The 23484-nt window shown below is 40.5% G+C and overlaps 1 protein-coding gene across 4 annotated transcripts; it reads left to right on the forward strand.

Annotated features, from left to right (window-relative positions):
- Window positions 1-16410: 16410 nt before the first annotated feature.
- LOC147642254 (uncharacterized) lies at window positions 16411-22463 on the forward strand. 4 transcript variants are annotated; one of them, XM_086804441.1, is made up of 6 exons: window positions 16411-16548; window positions 16719-16842; window positions 17137-18006; window positions 18265-18463; window positions 21277-21427; window positions 21522-22463. In XM_086804441.1, the coding sequence occupies exons 1-6, from the start codon at window positions 16472-16474 to the stop codon at window positions 21523-21525; spliced, it is 1425 nt and encodes a 474-aa protein (XP_086660567.1). In that variant the 5' UTR covers window positions 16411-16471; the 3' UTR covers window positions 21526-22463. The 4 variants fall into 4 exon arrangements, with proteins under 4 accessions (XP_086660567.1, XP_086660568.1, XP_086660564.1 ...); XM_086804442.1 differs by lacking the exons at window positions 21277-21427; window positions 21522-22463 and adding an exon at window positions 20273-20593; XM_086804438.1 differs by lacking the exons at window positions 21277-21427; window positions 21522-22463 and adding an exon at window positions 19081-19813.
- Window positions 22464-23484: the final 1021 nt, after the last annotated feature.

Raw genomic sequence — 23484 nt, forward strand, 5'->3', positions numbered from 1 at the left:
CCAAAATAGCCCAAAGAGCCATAATTAGCTTTCATTACAAAATTATGCTTGTCTTTTACAAAAATAACCATAAGTCCATGAGAAGAGTTAACAAAGTGGAACAACCAAAAGATAAGGTAGCATAGTTAAAGAGTGGAACTTGACCAACGGGGAACATATAGAGGGGCATCTAGAGACTCCTCTCAATTCACCTTGGAGGCCCCAAGTGAAGGGCACACTCGATATGGAAGAAAAATAGAATGGGGGAATTGCCTTTGCTTTTGGGTCTCAATGGGACTATAGGAGGCCAAGTGTGAAGAGGGTGACACATACAAGTATGAAGTGTGACATACAAGTGTGGAGAGGGTGACACATACAAGTATGAAGTGTGACATACAAGTGTGGAGAGGGTGATCAAATTCTCATTAGGGCTATGCCTCAATTTATAGAGTTTACATCAAGCATCAAATCCCATTGATTTTTCCATGATTCACTCCCAGAATATCTCCACCTCTTGCTTGATTCTCTCCACCTCTTCTCTTTTCCCTGAATATCTCCCAGAATAACTCCACACTTCCTAGAATATCTCCACACTTCCTAAATTCTCTCATGCTACCCTTTATTCTCTCCCAGTAGATTCTTCTCACCTTTTCACAGGTTCTTTCACATTTACTCATTCTCTTTTACAGCCTCTAACCAAGGGCTTGTTCCCGCACACACCCTATTCACTTGTATTTTCAACACCTCCCCTCAAGTGAATACTCTCTAGCACACCTGGACCCTATACCAAGTTTCCCTCTTACTTGATAGCCCACGACCAGTGCCTCAAGTCCCTAAACTCCATAGTCCTTGACACTCTCTCTCTCTATGTGTCCAAGGCTCCTATAAGTGCCCGCAACCTTGACTAAAGTTCTCACACATACAGCTACCATGTGGCCTACATCATCGGTGGCTCAGAGGTGGTTTTACTTTATTGGGGCAGGTTACATTGGGTTGTGGGGTCTCTCTCTCTCTCTCTCTCTCTCTCTCTCTCTCTCTCTCTCTCTCTCTCTCTCTCTCTCTCTCTCAGAAAAGATGATTCGACTCCACTTCCTTTGGAGCCTCCATGAAGTTTGCCGATGTCGTTCCTTCTCCACTGGGTTTGCTGTAGCGGTCTCTCGCCATGTGTCCTGGCTTTCCACATTTGTGGCAAGTGAAGGTCCTTCCTCCTTCTCTGCCTCTTCCTCGAGAGAATCCTCGTCCTCGTCCTCGAGAGAATCCTCCTCGGGTGAAGAATGCTTTTTCCTCTCCTGCTGTTGAGTCGAGCCCTTTCTTCTCTTTGCCTCTGCTCTCTTACTCTAGTAGAGCTGCTTCTATCTCTTGTAGCTTCAATTCAGGTACATTCTTTAGTGTTGCCACAATGTTTTCATAATCACCTTTGTCCACACTCTTCAGAAGTACAGCTGATGCTTCATCATCTTCTACCTTTTTGCCAACAGCTGCCAGCTGTTGCTTAATGCTTTTATATTTGTTCAAGTGTGTGATTAAAGGTTCACTTTCCTTCATGTCCAATTTGTAGAATTGCATTAACAGATTTATCTTTGAATTTTTTGCTTGTGTACCAAATAATTTATTGAGTTCATCCCATGCATCTTTTGCCCATTGTATCCTTGTGATGTGATGAATGATTTCATCATTTAAACTGAGTGCAATAAGTCCCAATGCTTTTTCATTCCTGCTCTTCCACTCATTTTCCCCTCTCTCTGGGCATTCATCTCTCCCTTCAACTAATCCCCACAAATTTTTCCTCATCAGCAAATACATGGTTTTTGTCTGCCATGTATAAAACTGCTCCCCATTAAATTTGGCTATTTCTTGTGCTGAACTCATGGTGATGTGAAGGGGGTCTTACCTCTTGATCCAATTTCAAGATTCAAGGGCAATGTCTACCCTTTCACAACTCAATCTGGTGTTTAATAGATGATTACAACAAATTTATTAGCATAAAATCACCAGAAAATTACACTAAATCAAGGGTAACCAATTTGTACGGAATGGTTGGAGTATCAAACCAACTCCGAATTGCAATCTGAAGTTATAGGGATATGTATCAGATACCTAATGGTTAATTTGAATCCTCAATTGCATCAAAAATACAGTGATTAGCAAATTAATGCTCTGTTTTGTGTGCAGAAAACAGAGTATGCGGGGAGTCCATATCTGGTGCCTTAGACTTCAAATGAGCTCAAATGCTTTCAAAGGCATCAATAGCAATGAGTCTAGTAGAGGATTAAGCCAAGAAACACAAGATTTGACCAAATATTGAAAGCTTAATCTCTGTTTTACCAAAGTCACCTGCAGATTTGATGAAGAGCTTGGATCTCACTGTAGACTTGATGAAATTGAATTCTGTCTTCACCGGCTTGTAGAGCATGCTTGAATACACCTTGGGCTAGGAGGAATTAGAGAGATTTGATCTGATGAAGTAGCAATGTCAAGCTCAGAAAAAAGGCGCTGGCAAAAATCACGAATTCTCCTAAATGCCTTGGCGGTTTCTGTGCCATTTTGATGGGCTTGAAGCCAAGTGAGTTGGCTACAATATGCTAGAAGGGTTTGCCCTAATTCTATGTGTGCAAGGTGAATGAGATCCTCCACTGGCTGGGGGTGAAGGGGAGAAGTGAAAAATAACTAAAATTTTGATTATTTCCTAATTATCTACTAATCCTAATTAATTAGATAATAGACTCATAAATCCTAATTAATTAGATAATGGGCTCATAAATCTGATGGATTCTAGGCATGGCTCTGATACCATGTTGAAATTTGAGCATTGTGATGAGCTATGGTGGATCAAACAGTAGAATCAACATCATTAACAAAGTGATTAGCAAATAATTAAGACGTGATTAATAAATAATTAAGACATAATTAGTGGGTAATTAGCAAATAGATTAATGTAGGCATGGATACTCAAAAACCAGCAAATTCTCATTAGGGCTATGCCTCAATTTATAGAGTTTACATCAAGCATCAAATCCCATTGATTTTTCCATGATTCACTCCCAGAATATCTCCACCTCTTGCTTGATTCTCTCCACCTCTTCTCTTTTCCCTGAATATCTCCCAGAATAACTCCACACTTCCCAGAATATCTCCACACTTCCTAAATTCTCTCATGCTACCCTTTATTCTCTCCCAGTAGATTCTTCTCACCTTTTCACAGGTTCTTTCACATTTACTCATTCTCTTTTACAGCCTCTAACCAAGGGCTTGTTCCCGCACACACCCTATTCACTTGTATTTTCAACAATTCCTTCATATGGGTGCCTAAAGAAATCAACAAAAGTAAAGCCTCACCAACCAACCTTAGACAAATGCATGCACCAAACTCTCACATGGTGTGGAGAGACCAAAGAAGAGACTTGAAAAATCTGCACTGGGCGCTAATTACCAATCCAAACATACCCCGATTGTGACCAAACTTTGCAAGTATGTGGGGGTGGGCCCCCCACATGCTTGCAAAGTTTGGTCCCCATCGGAGCATGTTTGGGTACGATGGTATGGGAAGGCCCGGATTTTCCATGGCCTCTCAAGCACCAAGAGACTTGAAAAAATCCGCACTGGGCGCTAATTACCAATCCAAACATGCTCCGATTGTGACAAAACTTTGCAAGCATGTGGGGGTGGGTCCCCCCCACATGTTTGCAAAGTCAGGTCCCCATCGGAGCATGTTTGGGTACGATGGTATGGGGAAGGCCCGGATTTTCCATGGCCTCTTAAGCACAAGAGACTTGAAAAACCCGCATATCATAAGGAGGGTGATACATATGCAAATCATACTTACCTCTCCCAAATTTTCACTTCATGAAAATCACTTGTGTTTTCACATCATGAAGAAACTAGACTAGTTTTTTATGCCATCAAGAAAAACATAAAAATGTTGATTAACAAAAACTAATGCACTAGGGGAAAATTTCCACATCTCAATTAACCATTCCCCTAAGAATTTTACTCATGAAAAGCTCTGGTTTTTAATATCAGCATCAATCATATAAGCCGAAAACATTGATATACCCCTTCTATATAACTTAATATCAAGATTGGTCAACAATGTAAAGAGAAAGAAGTTTTAGCATTGGGAAACCACTAGTTGTTTACACTGTGAAAAACTACCCTAGTTTTTTACACCACACTTAAGCTTTGATGTTTAGCATCCACACATTGATCTATCATCGCTAATGTGATACTACCATGAGATCATGCGAATATCACCAAATGAAGGGAGTTGATTCATCACGAAGAACGAGACATTAAGCATTAAAGTGCATCTTCATGGCCAACTAACTTCATCATGTGTGGCAAGAATCCCAAATAAGCTTAAATCCAACATCAACACCATGAAAAACTTTGGTTTTTCACACTGTGTGAGAAACTAGATTTGTTTTCATCCGTAAAGTGTCCTCTAAAAAATCATCATACTAACCAAGGGAAGTATTAACACTATCAAGAAACCTCCACAAGTCATGTCTAAGGTGAGGGGATCAATATTTGGCCACATGACATCACTGTGAAAGTCTCATGATTTTTATGCTAGGTGAATAAATTACTTAAAGCACAAGTCCACAAAGATTAGAAGATAAAATACTTATTAATAATATATTGCTTCACACTTAGCCTCATGTGTAAATGTATATATATATATATTTATGTATATATATGTGAATAAGTCACTTAAAGTGCAAGTTCAGAAACATGATAGGATTAAATACTTATTAATAATCTACCGCTTCACACTTAGCCTCCTATGTATAAATATATGTATATATGTATGTGAACAAAGTCACTTAAAGCACAAGTTTGATACATACTTGAAATGAAACAAATACTCAATTTATATCAATTGAAATACATAAAATTTCTATTGAAGCCCAAAGAGATAGTCTGGATGCTAGAGAAATGAGAGAGAGAGAGAGAGAGAGAGAGAGAGAGAGAGAGAGAGAGAGAGAGAGAGAGAGAGAGAGAGAGAGAAGAAAGAAAGAAAGAAAGAGAGTTATATTAATATCTTCAAAAGACCCAAAGAGTCTATGGGACAAGATGTATACATAGTGTCATGAAAAATCATCACGAATGAAAAAAGAAAAAGCAACATTAAACTAAAATTAAAATTTGAAAGCTAAGATCTTAGACTTTGAGATTATATAAGATGAAAATCTAGATCCTACTATGCTAGGTATAGGGTATAATAAGTGATGGGATATGGGAGAGGTAAAAGAAAAATAGTCAATCAACTGTATATGGGAGATCCTACTATGTTAGGTATAGGGTATAATAACTGATGGGATATGGAAGAGCTAAATAAAAATAGTCAATCAACCCTATATGCCGGGCAAGAGCCCATCAAGGATGTCCATCATGGGTGATACAAGAAGGCTAGATATGTTGATATTTAGCTGTGAGGATGAGGTCGCTCGATGGGGGACTAGGATGTCTTGAATCTGGGGTTGCTGGGGGTGGTCAAGGTCCAAAGGGACAAGGGTTTCTAGCTCTCTATAGGTGTGTGCCCAATCTAATGTGACTCCCATAGGCGTGTTGCAAGGGGGCACTATGGTGGCTTTGGTGCCTTCATATCCACCCCTCTAGGCTGGAAAAGACTGGTGATGGTAAGTTGAGAGGAGTAGTATTGGGGGCAAGGATCTTTGAGTGGTTACTCTCTATGTTGGTTGAGCTCCAGTAGGAAGATTCTAAGGCACCACTGATCTGGGTACTCCATGATTAGGGATAAGCGTCCAAAGCCCTCTCTGAATAGATAATGAAATCTCTCTCTAATCTCATAGTAGACTAGACACTGACAAACATAATGCTCCTCTGACTCAACCCCCATCTGTTCTCCATGTCTTGTCCTCTCTAGGTGTCCACTCAGCTCTGGCAAACATAATTCTCCTCTAACTTAACCCCTATATGTGATAGAGTCTACATGTCCTATCCTCTCTGGGTATCCACTCAACTCGAGAAGTCTCTATCCTCAGTCTATGGGATTATACCCTAAGCTAGCCAATGGCTATCCTCATAGCATGGGACATCAAGATAACCTGGTCTCTATATGAAATCATAGCATGGGACATGAAGACATCAAGATAACATGGTCTCTATATGAAATCATTTGTGTGTGAATTTAAATGATCTTCATAGGCAATGGGCTTACAAGATGATCCATATGTTACATGTGTATAGCCCCAATAATTGGATCACTTGGTTCATGTTCTCATGTGTAAGCCTAATGTATGGGGAATCTCGATCATACTGAAATGGAGGGAGCCAATCTATATGTAGTCTATGTGTTTGAAACCAAGTGAGTATTGTGCCATACCAATTGAGTATTATGCCATACCAGGATGAATGTTATATGTTATGATAATTGTAGTGCAAGTCAGCGGAGTTGAAGTGGATCCATCTCCCTCACCCTTTGTATTTAAGTGTGACTGTCTAGAACAAGACCTCCACCCACGACATAAAAGCTATAGCAAACTCTGCCTTGATACTCTTCTTGGATGATTTGGTGGGGGACCTATGGTTTGTTGAGTATCATCTGTATGCTCTGAGAGGGCCCTATTAACTGTGTGCATAAGAGAGGTGCTTAGCCATAAGCCCTGCGTGATCCTTTGATCAACCATTCTAAAGCCTACATATAGCCTTCACCACCGTCTCCTATGAAGGAGGTGGTGCCTTGAATCCCTCTCTTTGTGAGTGTGTTGAGCTTAGACTTAAGTATAGATACATAGAGCTTGGCCAAAATATTATTGATTATGATGGTTCTATAGTTATTAGGACCCATGGGGTCTCCCACCTTATGGATAGGTGCAATATTGTGTGATAACGAGGTATGGGGGAAGCCCTCCGAGAGGGCCCTATTAAACGTATGGGCTAGGAGGGGTGCTAGGATGTCACCTACATAAGAAAGGTGCTCAGTCATAAGCCCCTCGTGATCCTTTAATTGGCCATTCTAAAACCCGTGTATAGCCTTCACCACCACCGTGTTGTTGATAGGCACCTCTTGTATGCCATGCGGTAGGACCATAAAGCAGAGTACAACTTGTGCTCCCAATCGCTCCTTGCTTCTATCATCTTGGTTAGAATAGTGCACAATGTCTTGTTTGTGCTCTCAACTTGTCGCCATTTACTTAGAGATGGTAAGATGCTGACTTTGTGTGCACCATAAGTTGAGGTGTCAACTTTCTGTGCACCATAAGGAACCCTTTGAGCAAGAATTCCACTACTTCATTTATAAAATGTGTACCACAATGGCTCACTATTTCTAGTGGGCAACCAAAATGGGTAATCACATTCTTATAGTAGAGGAAATTGGAAGTAGATCTTGCATCAGCTTTTTGTGTAGCTTTGGCCTTCGTTATATGAAGCGTGCCTCAGTTCCTCCCTTAGAGCCTAGGCTAATGGGACCCACAAAGTCTAAACCCCATTTTTCAAATGGTTGTGCATTTGGTCCTTCTCATGGACTATGGTAAACCTTTGGCATTCATCGCAATGTTTAACAAACTTAGCTCCATCTCCAAAGAGTGTAGGCCACCAAAGTCTAGCTTCGAGAACCTTGCAAGAAGCCGACAGTCGTATCATCCTAAGAAAAGTGTCCTCCACCTATGTTAGAATAGGCTTGCTCAAGGACAACAACATTCATCTTTATGGATACACTTCCTCATGATGTCATCTTTATGGACACGCTTTCTCATGATGTCATCATGACCCTTCTTGTTAAGTATTCCCGCTATCAATTGATAAGGGGCCACCTTCCTAATGAGGTATCTAGCTCTATCCTTCTTGATGGGATGGCCAATGGGAAATCCATTAGCTGAGGCAATGTCTTCACTCCATTCTAGTGCATGATGAATGTGGAATAATGGAGTGTCGAGAAGACCATCTTCCATTCCTAAAGATGGTCAGCATAGACATACACACATCCCTTTTTCATGGTGATGGGTTCTCCATTTGGAATTCTGAAAAGGTGGTCGACATGGACATGCACAGACCCCTTTTGCATGGTGATGGTAAAATTAAACTCCAAAAGAATAAGCAACCAGCTAGTAGTGATATAAACTATGATGCATGGTTTATTCACCAAATACAACAATGCTTGATGGTTGACAAAGAAAATGTATTTACATTAGCATCATTGAGTTGACGGCTAGCAAAGGTCACAGGGCAGTGCTCCCCAGCTATGCTAACATGCACCCAATACCAAATGCTCAGGCATTGATATGCACATGAAACACTATATCCTAGTTGGGGGATCTTAGGATGGGTGCTCTTACTAATGCCTTCTTTAGTTTTTTACATGCCCATCTTCCATTCCTAGAGGTGGTCTTGGCATAGATATGCACAGACCCCTTTTGTACAATGATGGGTTTTCCATTTGGATTTCTAGAAATGTGGTTGGCATGGACATGATAAGCCCTTTTGCATGTGGTGATGGTAAAATCAAACTCTAAAAGAGTGAGCAACCATTTGGTGATACAAAATATGGTGCATGGCTTATTCACCAAATACAATAATGCTTCATGGTTGACGAAGAAAATAAATTTGGTAGCCAAGAGTTCTCTTCACAATATATATCATGGCTAACCCCTCTCTTTTAGTGGTTGTGTAGTTGCCTTCAACATCATTACGTTAATGGCTAGGGAAGTGCTCCCTGGCTTTGCTAACATGCATCCAATACCAAATAGTGAAGCATCGATATGCACATGAAAAGTTAAACTGGTTGTGTAGTTGCCTTCAACATCATTAAGTTAATGGCTAGGGAAGTGCTCCCGGGCTTTGCTAACATGCATCCAATACCAAATAGTGAAGCATCGATATGCACATGAAATGTTAAATCTCAGATCTTAGGATGGGTGCTCTTGCTAATGCCTTGTTCAGTTTTTTGCATGCCCATCGACATTCGTCTATCCATTCGAAGACAATCTTAGTGGCTTATATAAGGGTTTGTATATGGCATACGAGAAAATAAATCTTCTATGATACCCTACATATGGCATACAAGAAAATAAATCTTCTATAATACCCTATATGCCCCGTGAATCTTTACACCCCCTTGTAATTGAAAGATGGTGGGACCTCTGAGGTCACGCAGATCTTGTTCTCATCTATGGAGATGTCATTCTTGGAGATAATGTGTCCAAATCTTCTATAATACCCTACATGGCCCATGAATCTTTGCACCCCCTTGTAATTGAAAGGTGGTGGGACCTTTGAGGTCACACAGATCTTGTTCTCATCTATGGAGATGTCGTTCTTGGAGATAATGTGTCTAAAGTGCAAACACTCAAACCTACCTAGCCATCCTAGCAAATGACCATAATACTCAGTAGAGTGCTCACCTGATAAGAAGGCTAGACTCCTTTGGATCCACCTCAAGAGCGAGGAGAGCTTTGGGATGAGATGAGCCAAGTAAACACAGACATGAGGAGAGGAATAGTGGAACGCCTAAAAATAAGAGTCGACAATAGTCCTTCAAGCCTGAGATTCACCAACTTGGTCTGTAAAACAGTGCCATAAACTTCATGAAAAAGACATTCAACTGCCCTATTTTTGGGCAAAGCTCTAGTGAAAGAGCAAGAGCAAGACCAAAAACCTCAAGGTTTGCTCCCTCAGGAAGTGGTTAAACCATGTCAGCAGATGCCACAATGTTTCAAACATTTAGTGTTGATCCTGAGCTGGGATTATCCCAAGATGACCACGACCACCAAAGTAGCTCAACAATTGCAGTTATATGGCAATCAAGGCATCTCTTCTCCTATACTATTAGGAATAAGTGTTCCGCAAACTATACATCATCAAGTACACATAATGCAAGCTTACGACCTCAAAGCCAAGCTAGTTGTAAGGCCAGTTTGCAGAGGACAAGTGCTAATGGAAACCACATAGCCTAACCCCATGGGACAAGAAATCCCAAACTCTGAAACAAAGGGTTTTGAGCAACCAGTCCCTTATATTCCACCACCCATGTGAATATGAAGAAGGCATGCTTAGGATGCCATTTAAAATGGGAAGAGGGGTTGCCACAAACATAGTACTCAGAGTTGGGAAAAACAAATCCAATCCACAATGCAAGGATGATGACCAACTTCTAGATAGTTCTTTGGTGTATACTGTTCTCGCAGCTCTATCAGATTCATACAAGGGTTTTGCATCTACATTTCGGCTCATAATGGAGGGTAATCCCAATGCCCTTACTTTTAATAAGTTGGGTATAGTGCTCTAACAAGAAGAGAAATCTTAACAAAATCAAACTAGTAGGTGTGTGGGAGATCGGGTATTTGTTGCCAATCAAAAAGGTAAAGGCAAAACCTTTTCTCAGGGCAGTTATAAGCCAAAGGCAAAATCAGCCCAATCTTTGGGAAAGGATGTCGAGAAGGGGGGTGATAAGCCTAAGAAGAAAGGCAAGTGCAACTACTATCGAAAGCTAGACCATTATATCAATGAACGTAGAAAAATTTTGGAGAAGGAGAAGAAGAAAGCGTCAAACATGGATGTGGTGCTAATGCATCAAAAGTGCTGAAAAGGAGGAGTCAGCGAACTATGCACATGATGATTAGGCATTCATTATGCACATGATCATTAGGCATTCATTATGCACTATAGTTATGATCCTTTTGTCCATGATGTATGTATGTCAGTGAGATAGATCAACATCTCTGGTACTTTAATAGTGGTGCTCGTAAGCACATTAATTCCCAACATGATGATTAGGCATTCATTATGCACTATAGTTATGATCCTTTTGTCCATGATGTATGTATGTCAGTGAGATAGATCAACATCTGTGGTACTTTAATAGTGGTGCTCGTAAGCACATTACTTCCCAACATGATTTATTCTCCTCACTTGAGTCTACTCCTCAAGGAGGAACAATGAATAATCATATCTGTAGAAAACTCCTCGTATCCAGTAAAAGGAGTTGTTAAGGTTGCCTAGTGTCCAGATTTGTTGATGATAGGCAAGTGTACAGTTCATGGAGACATCACTATGGTCTTTGGTACTCTAAGCCGTGGGCTTTATAGGTTGGATAGGTATGAGAGATTGGCACATAATGGAGACATCACTATGGTCTTTGGTACTCTAAGCCATGGGCTTTATAGGTTGGATAGGTATGAGAGATTGGCACATAATGCTTGTTTAGCTACTACCACACATGCTATGAGTGATGCGGAGGAGCTATTGCATGCGTGCTTTGGTCACTTGAGTTTTCGCAATTTATTGTGTCTTAAAAGGTAAGAAACTGTGTCAGTGTTTCCAAAGCTTGAGGCCCATGTCAAACATGTATGTGAGGAGTCCATTTTAGGTAAGATACAATGGCATCATTCCCAAAAGATGGCTCAGTTAGGGCTTGTCATGTAGCTTATAAAATGACATGTGGGAGCTCGGCCACTAGCGGATCGTGGACGGCAAAGCATGCTTGATGAGTTCTAGTGGGGTCTAGGGGTGAGGGCGCCCAAGTTGGAGGACTTGGGCGGGCGAGCAGGCTTATGGGCGGGCAAGCCCCTATAAGTGCTTGGGAGTGTGGGGTTATTCACATTCTCCTCTATGGCTGAGTGACTAGAGCCCTTAGCCCTCTTTGGCTATGGTGGTGGCTACCACAACAAACATTGGTATCAGAGCTAGATAGTCCTCTCTCTAATAGTAGCTAGGTTACCCAAGTTGAGCAGCCATGTTGTTGTGTTAAGTTGTTTGGCTGGTCTGGACCACCTGGCTAGCTTGGATTGACTGGCTAGTTGGATACCCAGGCTACATTAGGTGCCTTTTGCACAAGAAAGGCCTCCCTTTTGTTAAGATTAACGTGAATGTTTACCCTCACAGAAAGCTTGAGCTTGAAGAGTGCACATGTACATCTTCTCTCCCGTAGGTCTTCTTTAATGAAGCCTTTGTAGGTAGCATTAATGAGCTGAAGGCCATGGAGGCTTCGAGAGTGCCGGATGAAAGGCTGAAGAAAGTGTTTGAGATTGAGTGTCCTCCCGAGGCCCCTCTACCACCTGTTCCTTTTAGGAGGTTGACAATCATCTGAGTGAACACAACGATGAGTTGGCAGAAGTGACTCAAAGATTGAATTAGAAGTGCAGATTAAAGGATCGACTCTACAAATGGCATTGGTTCACTAGGTGTTTCCTGAGGTCAGAGGCTATGGGAATCCTAGCAGAGGATCAAAACTATAGCAGACAAGAGGATCAAAACTATAGCAGAGGATCAAAACTATAGCAGACAAGAGGCTGTGGAGATAGGGAGGAGAAAGCTTGCAAACAAGTTCTTTTTCTAGCATGTGATGCATGAGAACAAATTTAAAGATAGCAACCCCTTGCGCTTCTGGCCTCTTTACTCTTTGACATAGGCACTACACCACCTTTGCTCCATATATTTGGTTTTTTACTTGGACAAAGTGGATGAAGGATGATAAATTAAAGTTTTATGGCATATGTGTCATGATGAGTTAGAAAGGAGGTGCATTAGGTTGTATTGGACCCTTAACCTTATTGACCTTTGACCTTTGACCTTTATTGATAAGTCTTATTGGGCTACCACCTTGCATTATACATATACTTGGCAAAATCTTAATTTCATGTTTCATTTGAAATATTTTAGTGAAACCTCCCAATGCATTACTTGAAGCATCGATTGGCCAAATGATTCCCATTGCAAATGGGAACATAGTATGCAATTCCTTTGTGGGTTGAAGCCAATATCAAGCCACGTAGAGTGGGAACACAACATACAATTCCTTTGTGGGTGTTATGGTTGAAGCCAACATGATATTGAGTGGTGTCCTTGTTGTTTCAAACCTTCACTAGTAGCTAAAACCTAGCTTATGAATGTTTTATTTATGAATAATGCACATATAATACATTTGCCTTCATTCTAAGCTTGTATCTATATCCATATTATACACTGCCACACGATGTTTATTGAATAATGCACATATAATACATTTGCCTTCATTCTAAGCTTGTATCTATATCCATATTATACACTGCCACACGATGTTTATTGAATTATAATCTTTTTGGTAAAAACAAGTTCATCACAAGCTCTTAGCTACCTTACTATTCTCCTATTGCCATTGATCAAGCTTCTACCCATGGCCCTAGTCTTGACTTTTGCACTTACACTAGGTAAATCAAGTCATAACTTTTGCACTTACAATAGATGTCCATAACTTTTTGGTTAAAACAAGTTCATCACAAGCTCCTAGCTACCTTACTATTCTCCTCTTGCCATTGATCAAGCTTCTACCCATGGCCCTAGTCTTGACTTTTGCACTTACACTAGGTAAATCATCCCTCAAGTTTTGAAATGATTGTTGGATTGTAATATCCCCATTTCATGTTATTCTATTTTGATTTATAAACAATTGTTTTCATATTTAGAGACTCTACTTTGAAATAATTGCTGGATGTAATATCCCCATTTCATGTTATGATTGAAATTATGCCTTCTATTTTGATTTATAAACAATTGTTTCATATTTAGAGACTCTACTTTTCTATTCAAATATCATATAAACTTGAAATCCGTAGATGCACTATGAATCTTTTTATTTGTACTTATATAGCTTGTGATGAGATTTTGTGGACACTTATCATGGTTTTTGAATGTGTATTCATGCAGAGATATTTTGATACTTATAAATTTGGCTTGTGAGGAGATCTTTTTGACACTTATCATGGTCTTTGAATGTGTATTCATGCATAGATATTTGAATTAGTAATGGAAAGCATCATTTAAGACTTGTAAACTTCCTTATATGTATGAAAATAAAGACTTAGAAGGTCCATATCTTTAACTAGATTTATTGCTATATGCAGATGTTGACATATAGTAATGACTTGAAAAAAAAAGTTAGTTTAAAAGCTAGTTTGTTTTTTTGGGTGCTACATGTTGGATTTTGATGACAAACATAGGTGGCACAATAGGAAATATGATGCCTTATTGAGCCTTTATTTTCTCCATATGTTTTTCCCATGTCCTCTTAATTGTGTTTATTACACACCTTGAAGAAATTTGCATTGAACAAAGGATCAAAATAAAAAAAAACTTCTCATCACCCTTAAAATGACATTTTTATATGTCCTGTCCAAAGTAGTGCTAATGAATTACATTTTTATGAATTGATGCTAATGAATATACATTTTTATGAATTAATGCTAATGAATATACATTTTTATGTGCAATTAGGCTACTAAATTGGTGATAATGTGATGAATGAAGTTACACCTTGTGTTATTTATGGAGGTTCAAATTGAAGGCTATGAGGGTGTAATATAATGTGGACGTAAGGAGGTACTTGTACTATTGAGTAGTAAGTGCTAAGCAAGTTGGAGTTTGACATGCCAACAATTAAAAAATGTGGAATTGGTATCACGCTAAATCAGAATTCTAATGAAATAAATTGGCCATATCTCATGCCTCATATAACTACTTCTTTAATGATCTCATGTGTCAGCAATGTATGCCACACAACTTTTTTGTGCTTTTAATGTTTAAAGTTCCAAGATGTTTAAACTATCTATTTTAATGAGTGAAAACTAGTCTTGACTTTTTATCTTTAACGACAAACATGATATGTGAGTATAACAGTGATGATGTGTAAAATGCAATCATGAACCATTTATTTATGCTTAAAGCACAAGCACAAAATGTGTTGCGAGAATTGTGTAAGGTGCAAACACAAACTTTTATTGAATGCTTAAGTCACAAGCACAAAATGTAATGTGTGAACTTTAAGCGTTTTACATGATTATGGCAAATGCCGTTTAAGATAGTTAATGTAATGTGTGAACTTTTAGCGTTTTAAGTCTATTACATGATTATGCAAATGCCATTTGAGGGAGTTAATCTAAGTATTAAACACTACTGTCATATTCACATGGCATGTTAACCTTCTTTTGGTTGGACTCAAGAGTGTAGGTAAGAGTGACAAGAAGACACATTGCAACTTATATTCCCTTCTTAGAAGAAGTTGCAAAGAGGAAATAATAGATCTAAATTTTGAAAGTGGCACTTTATGATGAGTTATCCAAAATTGCCTTGCAACCTTATTTCAAAGACATGCTTGAACTACTCCGGAGCTATAAACACATAAGTAAACTAAACCATGTATATGGAAGTAAGATTTAAAGAGTTTGTCATTAGAATCATTATGTTTGTTTTGAAGTAAACAAATGACATGTTTAAGTCTACACTAAGGTCGTAACATTTGTAAATCTCACTACTTATTTTTTAAACAAATCAAGTTCTTGATATTATAAGATATTATATTTTTTACAACTCAAAATTCAACAAAAAGCTTAAACAATAAAAAAGGAAACAATTAGCACATAGTAACCATATCAAGAGACATCTCTTCTCTTACAACCCAATGCAACAATCTCCCTCATGTACATCAATACTTGTAATAGCCGTCTCCTATAACTTTTCATTCATGGCCTTAAAAGGGTTCATCCAATAGCCTTCAAGGCAGCATGCTAGGTAAGTGCTTGAGCTTGTATGGTGTGTCGGGAGCCTTAGCTATGCGAGACTAATCACAAGCCTCATCATTGTCTTCTTTCCTCTTCCATGAATATTTTTTTTTGTGAGAGTTCAGTTGCCATAGTTTGAACCCAGGACCAACACATTGGTTACGTGTGGGTACACCATCACTCGGCACTTGCATATTACAGCAATGTCAAGGTTGAAATTTAAAGATTGCTATGGGTTTAAAAGCACATTTTAACCCTTGAAGGAAACCCACCTTTGAAAATTGGGCTTCAGAAAAAGGTCATCCCTGGTAAGCTTGTTGAGTAACTGGTTTCACTTGAAAACCAAGAAACCGTGTACACAGGGTTGCCTTTTGACAAGCAGCCTTGGATGTGCGGCCCCTGCTTTTTAAAAAATTCAAACCTTTTTCACTTGTTTTTTACGACCAGAAAACCCGAATACGAGCATGACGACTGACAAAAAGCAAGCTTGCATGTGCACCTTCAATTTTGAAGTCTAGGACAGTTCAGCCCTCTTAAATGCACAAGTCAAACTTTGCAATGTGCTCATAGCCAAAAGGCCAAAGCCCACATGATCTCATTGTTTGTTGTGGTTAGGTGTTAGCAGCTGTTGAGGGTTAACGATTAAAAGGATTTAAGTTCCTAATTATGTTTACTAATTAGAAACTTAAGAGGAATTAAGTTTCTAATTATGTATTCTAATGGTCATCATTCCTAATCATCATCGTCTGCTTTAGTGCTTGCAGAGAGTTGGAGGGGGTGAGCTTTCTTTCGCCATAGCTGTCCACGGCTCCTCCACCATAGACGAGCTGCACTGCCGAGTTCCTGCCCTTTCCTTCGCCGCATACAATGGCCATCGCCTAACCCCTCCAAGGTCTCCCGCCTCGCCATCGCCGCCTCCTTTGCAGGAAAAGCCATCGCCTTTTCTATGCAGTTCGCGATTCTTTTTCGCCCTACTTTATGCGTTCTGACAAAGCCTTATGACGAGGAACTTCCACAGGTGGGAGGTGGATCCATTCTTCTCAGCAGCAGAGGAGGTGCAGGATTCTGCAGACAGGTTCACCTCCCCCATACCCACAATTCCCTCCCCCCCGCCCCACGGCCCGCGCTTAAACACACACACGCACACAGAAGAAGCCCCCTTCCTCTTGTCCTCTCCTCGTTTTTCTTTGGCTCTTCATACCAATTTTTTGATTGCTTCAGTTTTGCATTATAATGTTAACACAGGTTGGAATCTGTTTACCGGACATGGATACACACGAAAACTGTAACGGTAGGTTCAGATGACAACGCTGCGATCGAGTTTCACAGGCGAGAACTCAGCACAGCCCTAGGCACAGCGAAATGGCAGGTTTGCTCGATCAGATCCTACCTTTTAAAAGTTTTTCTGCTGATTTGGTCCTTTCTAGGGTTTTTCCATTCCCGTTGAAGGCTTTTCCTGCTTATTCGGTACGATCTTAGGTTTTCCCAAGTCCCAATTGCAGTACTCATTCTGTTGATTTGATTTTCCAACCTTTTTCAGGGCTAGCTAATCTTTTGCAGTTGCCTTCCAGGTTTTACTTTCTGCTGCCTCTTGCAAAAGGTGGTTGCAGTGCTTAAATCACTGACTCTTTTTTGAATTTGCACACGTTTTTTTGCCCTACAGCTAGAAGAGTTCGAGAGAGCTGTATCCTACATGGTCACAGATGATCAACAGTGTGCTGGAGATGCTACTCCTGCCAGGCATAAACAGTTTGTTGACGCTTTACGGAACCAGATCAGCTCAATCGAAACAACCTTGTTAAGCTCAGAAGATAGCAGGGATTTGAAAGCACTCCCTGTTGTAAACTTAGTGCAAGAAGAGAAAGATGATCTAGCATTATTCTTGTGTGGATCAAGGGCTAAATCACACGACAACCCGAAAGAGGCAGATTTTTGTGTGTCTACAGTCCCTGGGGCTGGGAAAGTCGATGAAGAAGCTCCCTGCACAACATCTGAATCTGTGAAAAGCAAGAATGGAATACCCCATTGCTTCTCTGCCTCAGCATGTAACTCGGACACAGCATTGAGAAAAACCGACGACCTCAAATCAGATGTTTGTTGTTGGTCACATGAAGCGAGCAGCTCAGACAAGCTGTTTAAAGATGTCCATGAGGACAACATCGCAGAAGATTTGCTGGAGATCAGGATTGATCAGAGCAGTAAACCTGTATTTGAGCCTACTTCTGAACGATTTTACAGTGACGGCAGTGAAAACTATGCAGAGAGAGTTAATGGGCATCACAGAAGTGTAAGTGTGGGCAGTGGTGTGAGCTCTTGGAATAGTGATTCCATCAATGATGGCAGCAGTAAGAGATGGAAGAACGGGTATGTAGAGAACTCCTCCAGCAGCTTATATTTCTGGTCCTTTTTTGCCAAAAAGCGGCAACCCAGGATTTCAAAAAGTGGTCTCAAAAGGTGGAAAGATGGGGATGCCAATGCAAGCGATCACAGTCAGATGCTCAAACTGAAGCATGGAGCTAGTGACATTGAAAAGGTGTGTAGGCTATTGTTTAGACTATTTGTAGGTGTTGCCTTTAGGGTATCAGTGAATTGTTTAGACTATTTGTAGGTGTTGCCTTTAGGGTATCAGTGAATTGCTAGGAAATTCAGAAGCTATGCTGTTGAGCTAATTTTTTTGTTTCTTACTGTCTTTTGGGTGCCTGTGATGCTTTTCCTCTACTCATTTTGAGGAAAACGTATTGCATGGAGAGTAACTCATGAGCTAAGGTGCTTCTCTGGCCTTCGTCAACAGGGGAATAAAAATTTGTTGCGTGGAGGGAATTCTGACTGCTTAGATACTTATGCTCCCGGTGGTCGTGCCAGTGGAGATAGCAAGCATCATAAGGCTTGGGGTGAAGGATTGCAGACGTTGCAGCATTCACAGTATGGTCTTCCTTCTAGTCGGCCTGTACAAATAGCTTCTGCAATTCTTGTGGCATTAGGGCTTCTTGGTCAGTATTCTAATTTCTAATCCCGATGGATTTCTGAATTTTCTTTCATGTAGAATTTATCAGCTAATAATGTTTATGGACTGGTTTAACTGATGCATCTTATTCTCCATCATATAGCTTATGGGATGAGAGGATTCAAAGTATTCAAAATCTTGTTTTAGTGTTTCAAGCTGGTATTGACTAATCTTGTTTTTGCTAGTAAGGCTTACCTTTATTGGGCGATGTTGGCTAATGTTGGCCATGCACTCTTAGCTTATGAACCTCTGCTCCCCCCCTTCCCCCCCCCAGCCCCCCCAAAAAAGACAACACATCCACACCCACACAGGGCATGGTTCTACACTTAGCAGTGCAAATGTTGCCTCAAGGATCTGTTGTATCATTCCTGTTGATATTTCAAACATCACATGCAGTCTTACTACATAGTTTCAATTGCTATGCCTTTGAATAGTGTTAGGCTTCCATGCCCTGATTGTATTAAGACAACAGTAAAAGGATACAACTTACAGGGGTTAGAATTATTGGTGCCCCCTGCTTCTTAATAGCCTTATTATTATTGTCTTTCAGTTGAATATAGCAGTCTTGGCATGCTTTATGACAGTTATATTGTTTGAATGTAGTTAGAACCATTCAGCTTGTTGAAACAAGTGCAGTGCTCAGGATAAAGAAGCGTAGTGGTCAAGTCAATCAAGAACAGTGGTCATGTGGACCTTATTTTGTACTTCATGAGGCTGGAAAGAGTTACCGCCAGCTTGTTTTGATGCCAGCTGCCTTAAGGAACTGGTGGTGCTTCTCCTATACAAGGCTGATAAACGGTCCTGCAAAGTCTGGGAATCTCTGGGGCTATTCTAACGTGTGTCCAATTGATAGTGGGTGGGGTTTCCTTTATAGCCCCATGTGGGGGCATGCTTGCTAGTCAACCCTAGGCCCGGTTGCCTGCATTAAATTTTTTAATGCTTCTAAGAATCATGCTCTCTTGCGCTGTCCTTTGTTTGCCCTATACAGCATGCATGCAAAGTTTGGTGGAATCTTGGCAATATCTAGCTGGTCAATGGAGGCTGGCTAAGTTTATTATGTGCCTGTCTGGTCACTCCTACTCCAATGGCCAGTTCAGGGTGTTATGTACCTGACCTTAGTTGTAATGAGCTTTTATTTGATTTCATGGCCATCTTTTCTCTAGGTTTCACATGATTTTTGCCTATCTAGCCCTAGTTTTAACATGTAAATGATGAGAGGTGTGATACATGAGACATGGACGTGTATGATAACTAAAGATCTGGGAAAAGTTGGATTTGGAGCTTTGAATTATTTCTGAACAATTCATCCTGCATAATATTATAGCATGAGAGGTGTGATACATGAGACACGGACGTGTATGATAACTAAAGATCTGGGAAAAGTTGGATTTGGAGCTTTGAATTATTTCTGAACAATTCATCCTGCATAATATTATAGCATGATGAGGGTCCTGCATAATATTATAGCATGATGAGGGGGCTTTGGGACAATTAGTTTTTGTCGTTAAAATGCGATACCTTCCCTAATGCACTAAACGGTACCATGGAGAACTCTACGTGGCGCTTTCACCAAGTCCTCGTAGCAAAGCCCCCGCTGTCTCCAACCTGGACTCGGTGAAATTGAATTCTGAACAGTATGGTGCAGCTTTAGTCATATGTGGAAGGTTATGATGGTAATTTTACATGGGTTGCTGCATGCAAATGAACTTTGAGGCATCATAAAGACTTGCATGGTTAAAATCTGCTAGGGTCTGCAGCTGTGCCTGTTGCTTATCTATTGGAATGGTGGCTGCAGGTCTGCTTTCCTTCCATGTGACTGTGTCAGCTCTGTAAGAGGGATGCGAAGAGCGTGTCCTCTATGTGGAAAGCAGTCAATATGCCAAATGGTCTGATGCTGGCTGTACATTATTCTTATCAAGCAATGATCGATTTTTTTAATGGACAGTTGACTACAGCCCCATTGATAAACTGTTTGCAGCCTACTGCTGATACATTTTCATCATTATGTGACCCCATGTCTTTTTCTCTCTGGCCTATATCCTTGGATTAAGCAGGTTTGTGTAAAGGCCAACATCCTTCTCAGGAATAATGTATGCTTGCAAATGGCTTCGTTGTACACATGTATTGAGGGGAGGGAGGAAGGGGGTGGCTTTTGGTTGAGCTCACTTGAGTGCATATTTTGTGTGGGTGAAGGGCCATTGTTGTTTCAAGAGTGCTTGTTGTTTCAAGAGTGCTTAGCTTAGTCACAATCTTTATCAATGAGTTTCCTGGTTCATGGGTTTAACCATACTGGGTATGGCATCTACATCTATCATTGTGATAAGCTAAGCCATCCAGGATATCTGTGATCTGGTTCGACTCATCAGCAAAGCTCTCTGCACTTTCAGAGACTGCTGGATACACATAATTCTCTCCCAGTGGGATGCGTGGAGGCTTTGAGGGGAAGATTGTCAACATGTAGTTTCATTGTTTTAACCGATTCTTTGGAATCTCTGTCAATAAAGTCTTGAAAAAGCATTAAAAAGGCATGACAAAATACATTTTACTTAATTGGATTAAGCTTGGCCAATGAAAGTCCATATGATAACCTTCCGCTATCTTTTAAGTCAAGTCCTCCATGTGTCCTCTTGGTTTCTTTATAAATGATGTGTTAGCAGACCAAGGCATGCAGGATTCTATAGATGATGATCATATACAAGGTTGTAGGTCTAGCATGAGGTGGTTCGAACTTTGGGATACAATGTTTTGTGGTTATTATCCGCAGAGGAGCCGCGCTCTCATATCAGCATGCATGTGCAGGAGTTGGTCAGAGTGGTCAGCTGCAACATGTTATACGTCATACAGTGGTACGGGCACTACAACCAAGGTACTCCAAAAGTGGTCTTATACAGCTACAATATGGAGGCACATCAGTGGGGGGGCAAGGATGTTTTGTGGGCTCTATTTTTCAGTAAGACTGCTGTGCTATAAGCAACTTTGGTATTGTCTACACCATTAGATCAAACGTGTGGCTCAACACAGTAGGATGTTGTTTGCTTCTACAGTTAGCATATCGGCATTCAACAACCAATCACAATAAGCATCACAGCAGCAGTTGTGAGTAGCTCAAGCAGGGAGATTGCATAGGCATCTCCTATAAACACTCCCTTTCACTTCCAGTAGATTCAACGGCATCTCCTAGCTGCACATGACAACAATAGTAGCAGCAGTTGTTCTCGTCTGTAGGTGATGACTGCGAACGCTTGCCTCTCAATAGTGATCAACAACACAACAGTGCACAAACAGGAGAAACAGGGGGTCGGTTCCGTGGTGGCAGCAGCAGTGGCATTGGGCATCCATAGTGTACGATTATATTCCTTTTCTTAGGTGTTAAGAGTTGGAGATAAGGTTCAAACCCCTAGGAATCGTTTTTAAATGTCCAAGATGAGGTGTGCTCACAGTGGTTATTTAAATATGTAGCATTCATCTACATGCGTGCCTGAGATATGACATATTTGGCATTTAGTGGTCATGAGTACCACATTGATTGAAAACATGTGGAAAGGAAGTGACATCAGCATCAACGGCTAAGATGCTCACGATGACATAGAGATGGGCCATGTAATGCCTATGTTATTGTGGTCATGATGAGGCTTGCACATTGCTCTGGTCACACATAGTCTAAAATGTTGTGTTGACCTTGATGAGTCATGTGTATACGTGAGTGATACAAGTTCACTCTGTGAGGAGTGACGAGTTCACCGAGTTATGAGTGACAAAAGTTCATTGTGATGAGTGACGAATTCACCAAGTTATGAGACTAGCAAGGGTTCACTTTTATGGGAGGGTGATGACCTGTGTTAACCATTGCTAAATTGTGGGAAGGATCATACGTGTCCTATTTTCGCTTTTAGTGAGGGTGTTGAAAATAAAAGCTCGGGATTTTCATGTGCAAGTGTGTGAGCACCGTGTGTGCAAATGTGTAGGGAGTTTGAACGGTTTGAGAGTGAGGTGTGTAGTGAGTTGGATAGTGTAACTAGGAAAGATAAGATTGAGTGATGTAAGGGATGAGACCAAATGTGATGTAAGCAATGATGTAAAGATAATCCCTTGACATTATTGGTGTGAGTGTTTAAGCAATGAAGTCTTGGTATTTTTTGAGTGTTTTATGAGTGCTTGAACTTTTCTTCTTGGTACTCCATTTTGTTTTCTTTCTAGGTCAATGGTTGTCATTTGCTATAATCCATCATAGCATTTCATTCCATCCATGCTTTTTAACGTGCCAGAGGCGTTAGGGACCATTTTCAAAGGTGATGCACTAACTTTTCATACACATGCTAGTTTGAGGTTTTTGATGGTTAACATAACTCTTACGTGCTAGCTCTATTTTTTGTGAAATTGTACTCTTAAGGTTTTTTCTCATGCAATCCCATCTTGCATTGGCCTTATTATGATGCCCACTAACCGACCTTTCTTGCTCAACATCATATTTGTCCAAGATGTTTTTCATGAGCCTAGGACCGTAAGTCCTAGTTATTGTAGGAGCTCAAATAGTAGGAGCCCATTTAGATGCCAATCTTTTCAAAAATATACAATTTTTTAGGGGTATTAATCGCTAGTGGCTACCCATATTCCCCAACGAGACACAGAGAGAGTGAGCTTTAGGAACTCAATCAAAAGCCTTTCATAAGTCCACAAACAACATTAGACATTCTGTTTGCGTGACTTGGCCTACTCAATGGGTGAAGCTGTGGTCCAATATCGAGTAGATCTTTTTGAGTCTTGCTTGACGAGTGGCTCTCCATCTTACTCTTTGTTAAGGAGTTGATCTCAGTCTCTTAAAACCATAAATATTGGCCAAGGTAGGCCGATTATGAGCATCCAGTAGATATTAGAGTCCATGGGATTTCATGCTTCATGGGGGTGGGAACAATGATGCTATTGGTCTAAGGACGAGGACGGCCTTTGCACAAAGACCAAGATTTGAGGTGGCATAGGTGCCAAGGTATTGCATACATGTATGAATGG

Source organism: Cibotium barometz, chromosome 1, assembly GCF_041138505.1.
Source record: "Cibotium barometz isolate CiBa-2024 chromosome 1, ASM4113850v1, whole genome shotgun sequence".
Taxonomy (NCBI): Eukaryota; Viridiplantae; Streptophyta; class Polypodiopsida; order Cyatheales; family Cibotiaceae; genus Cibotium; species Cibotium barometz.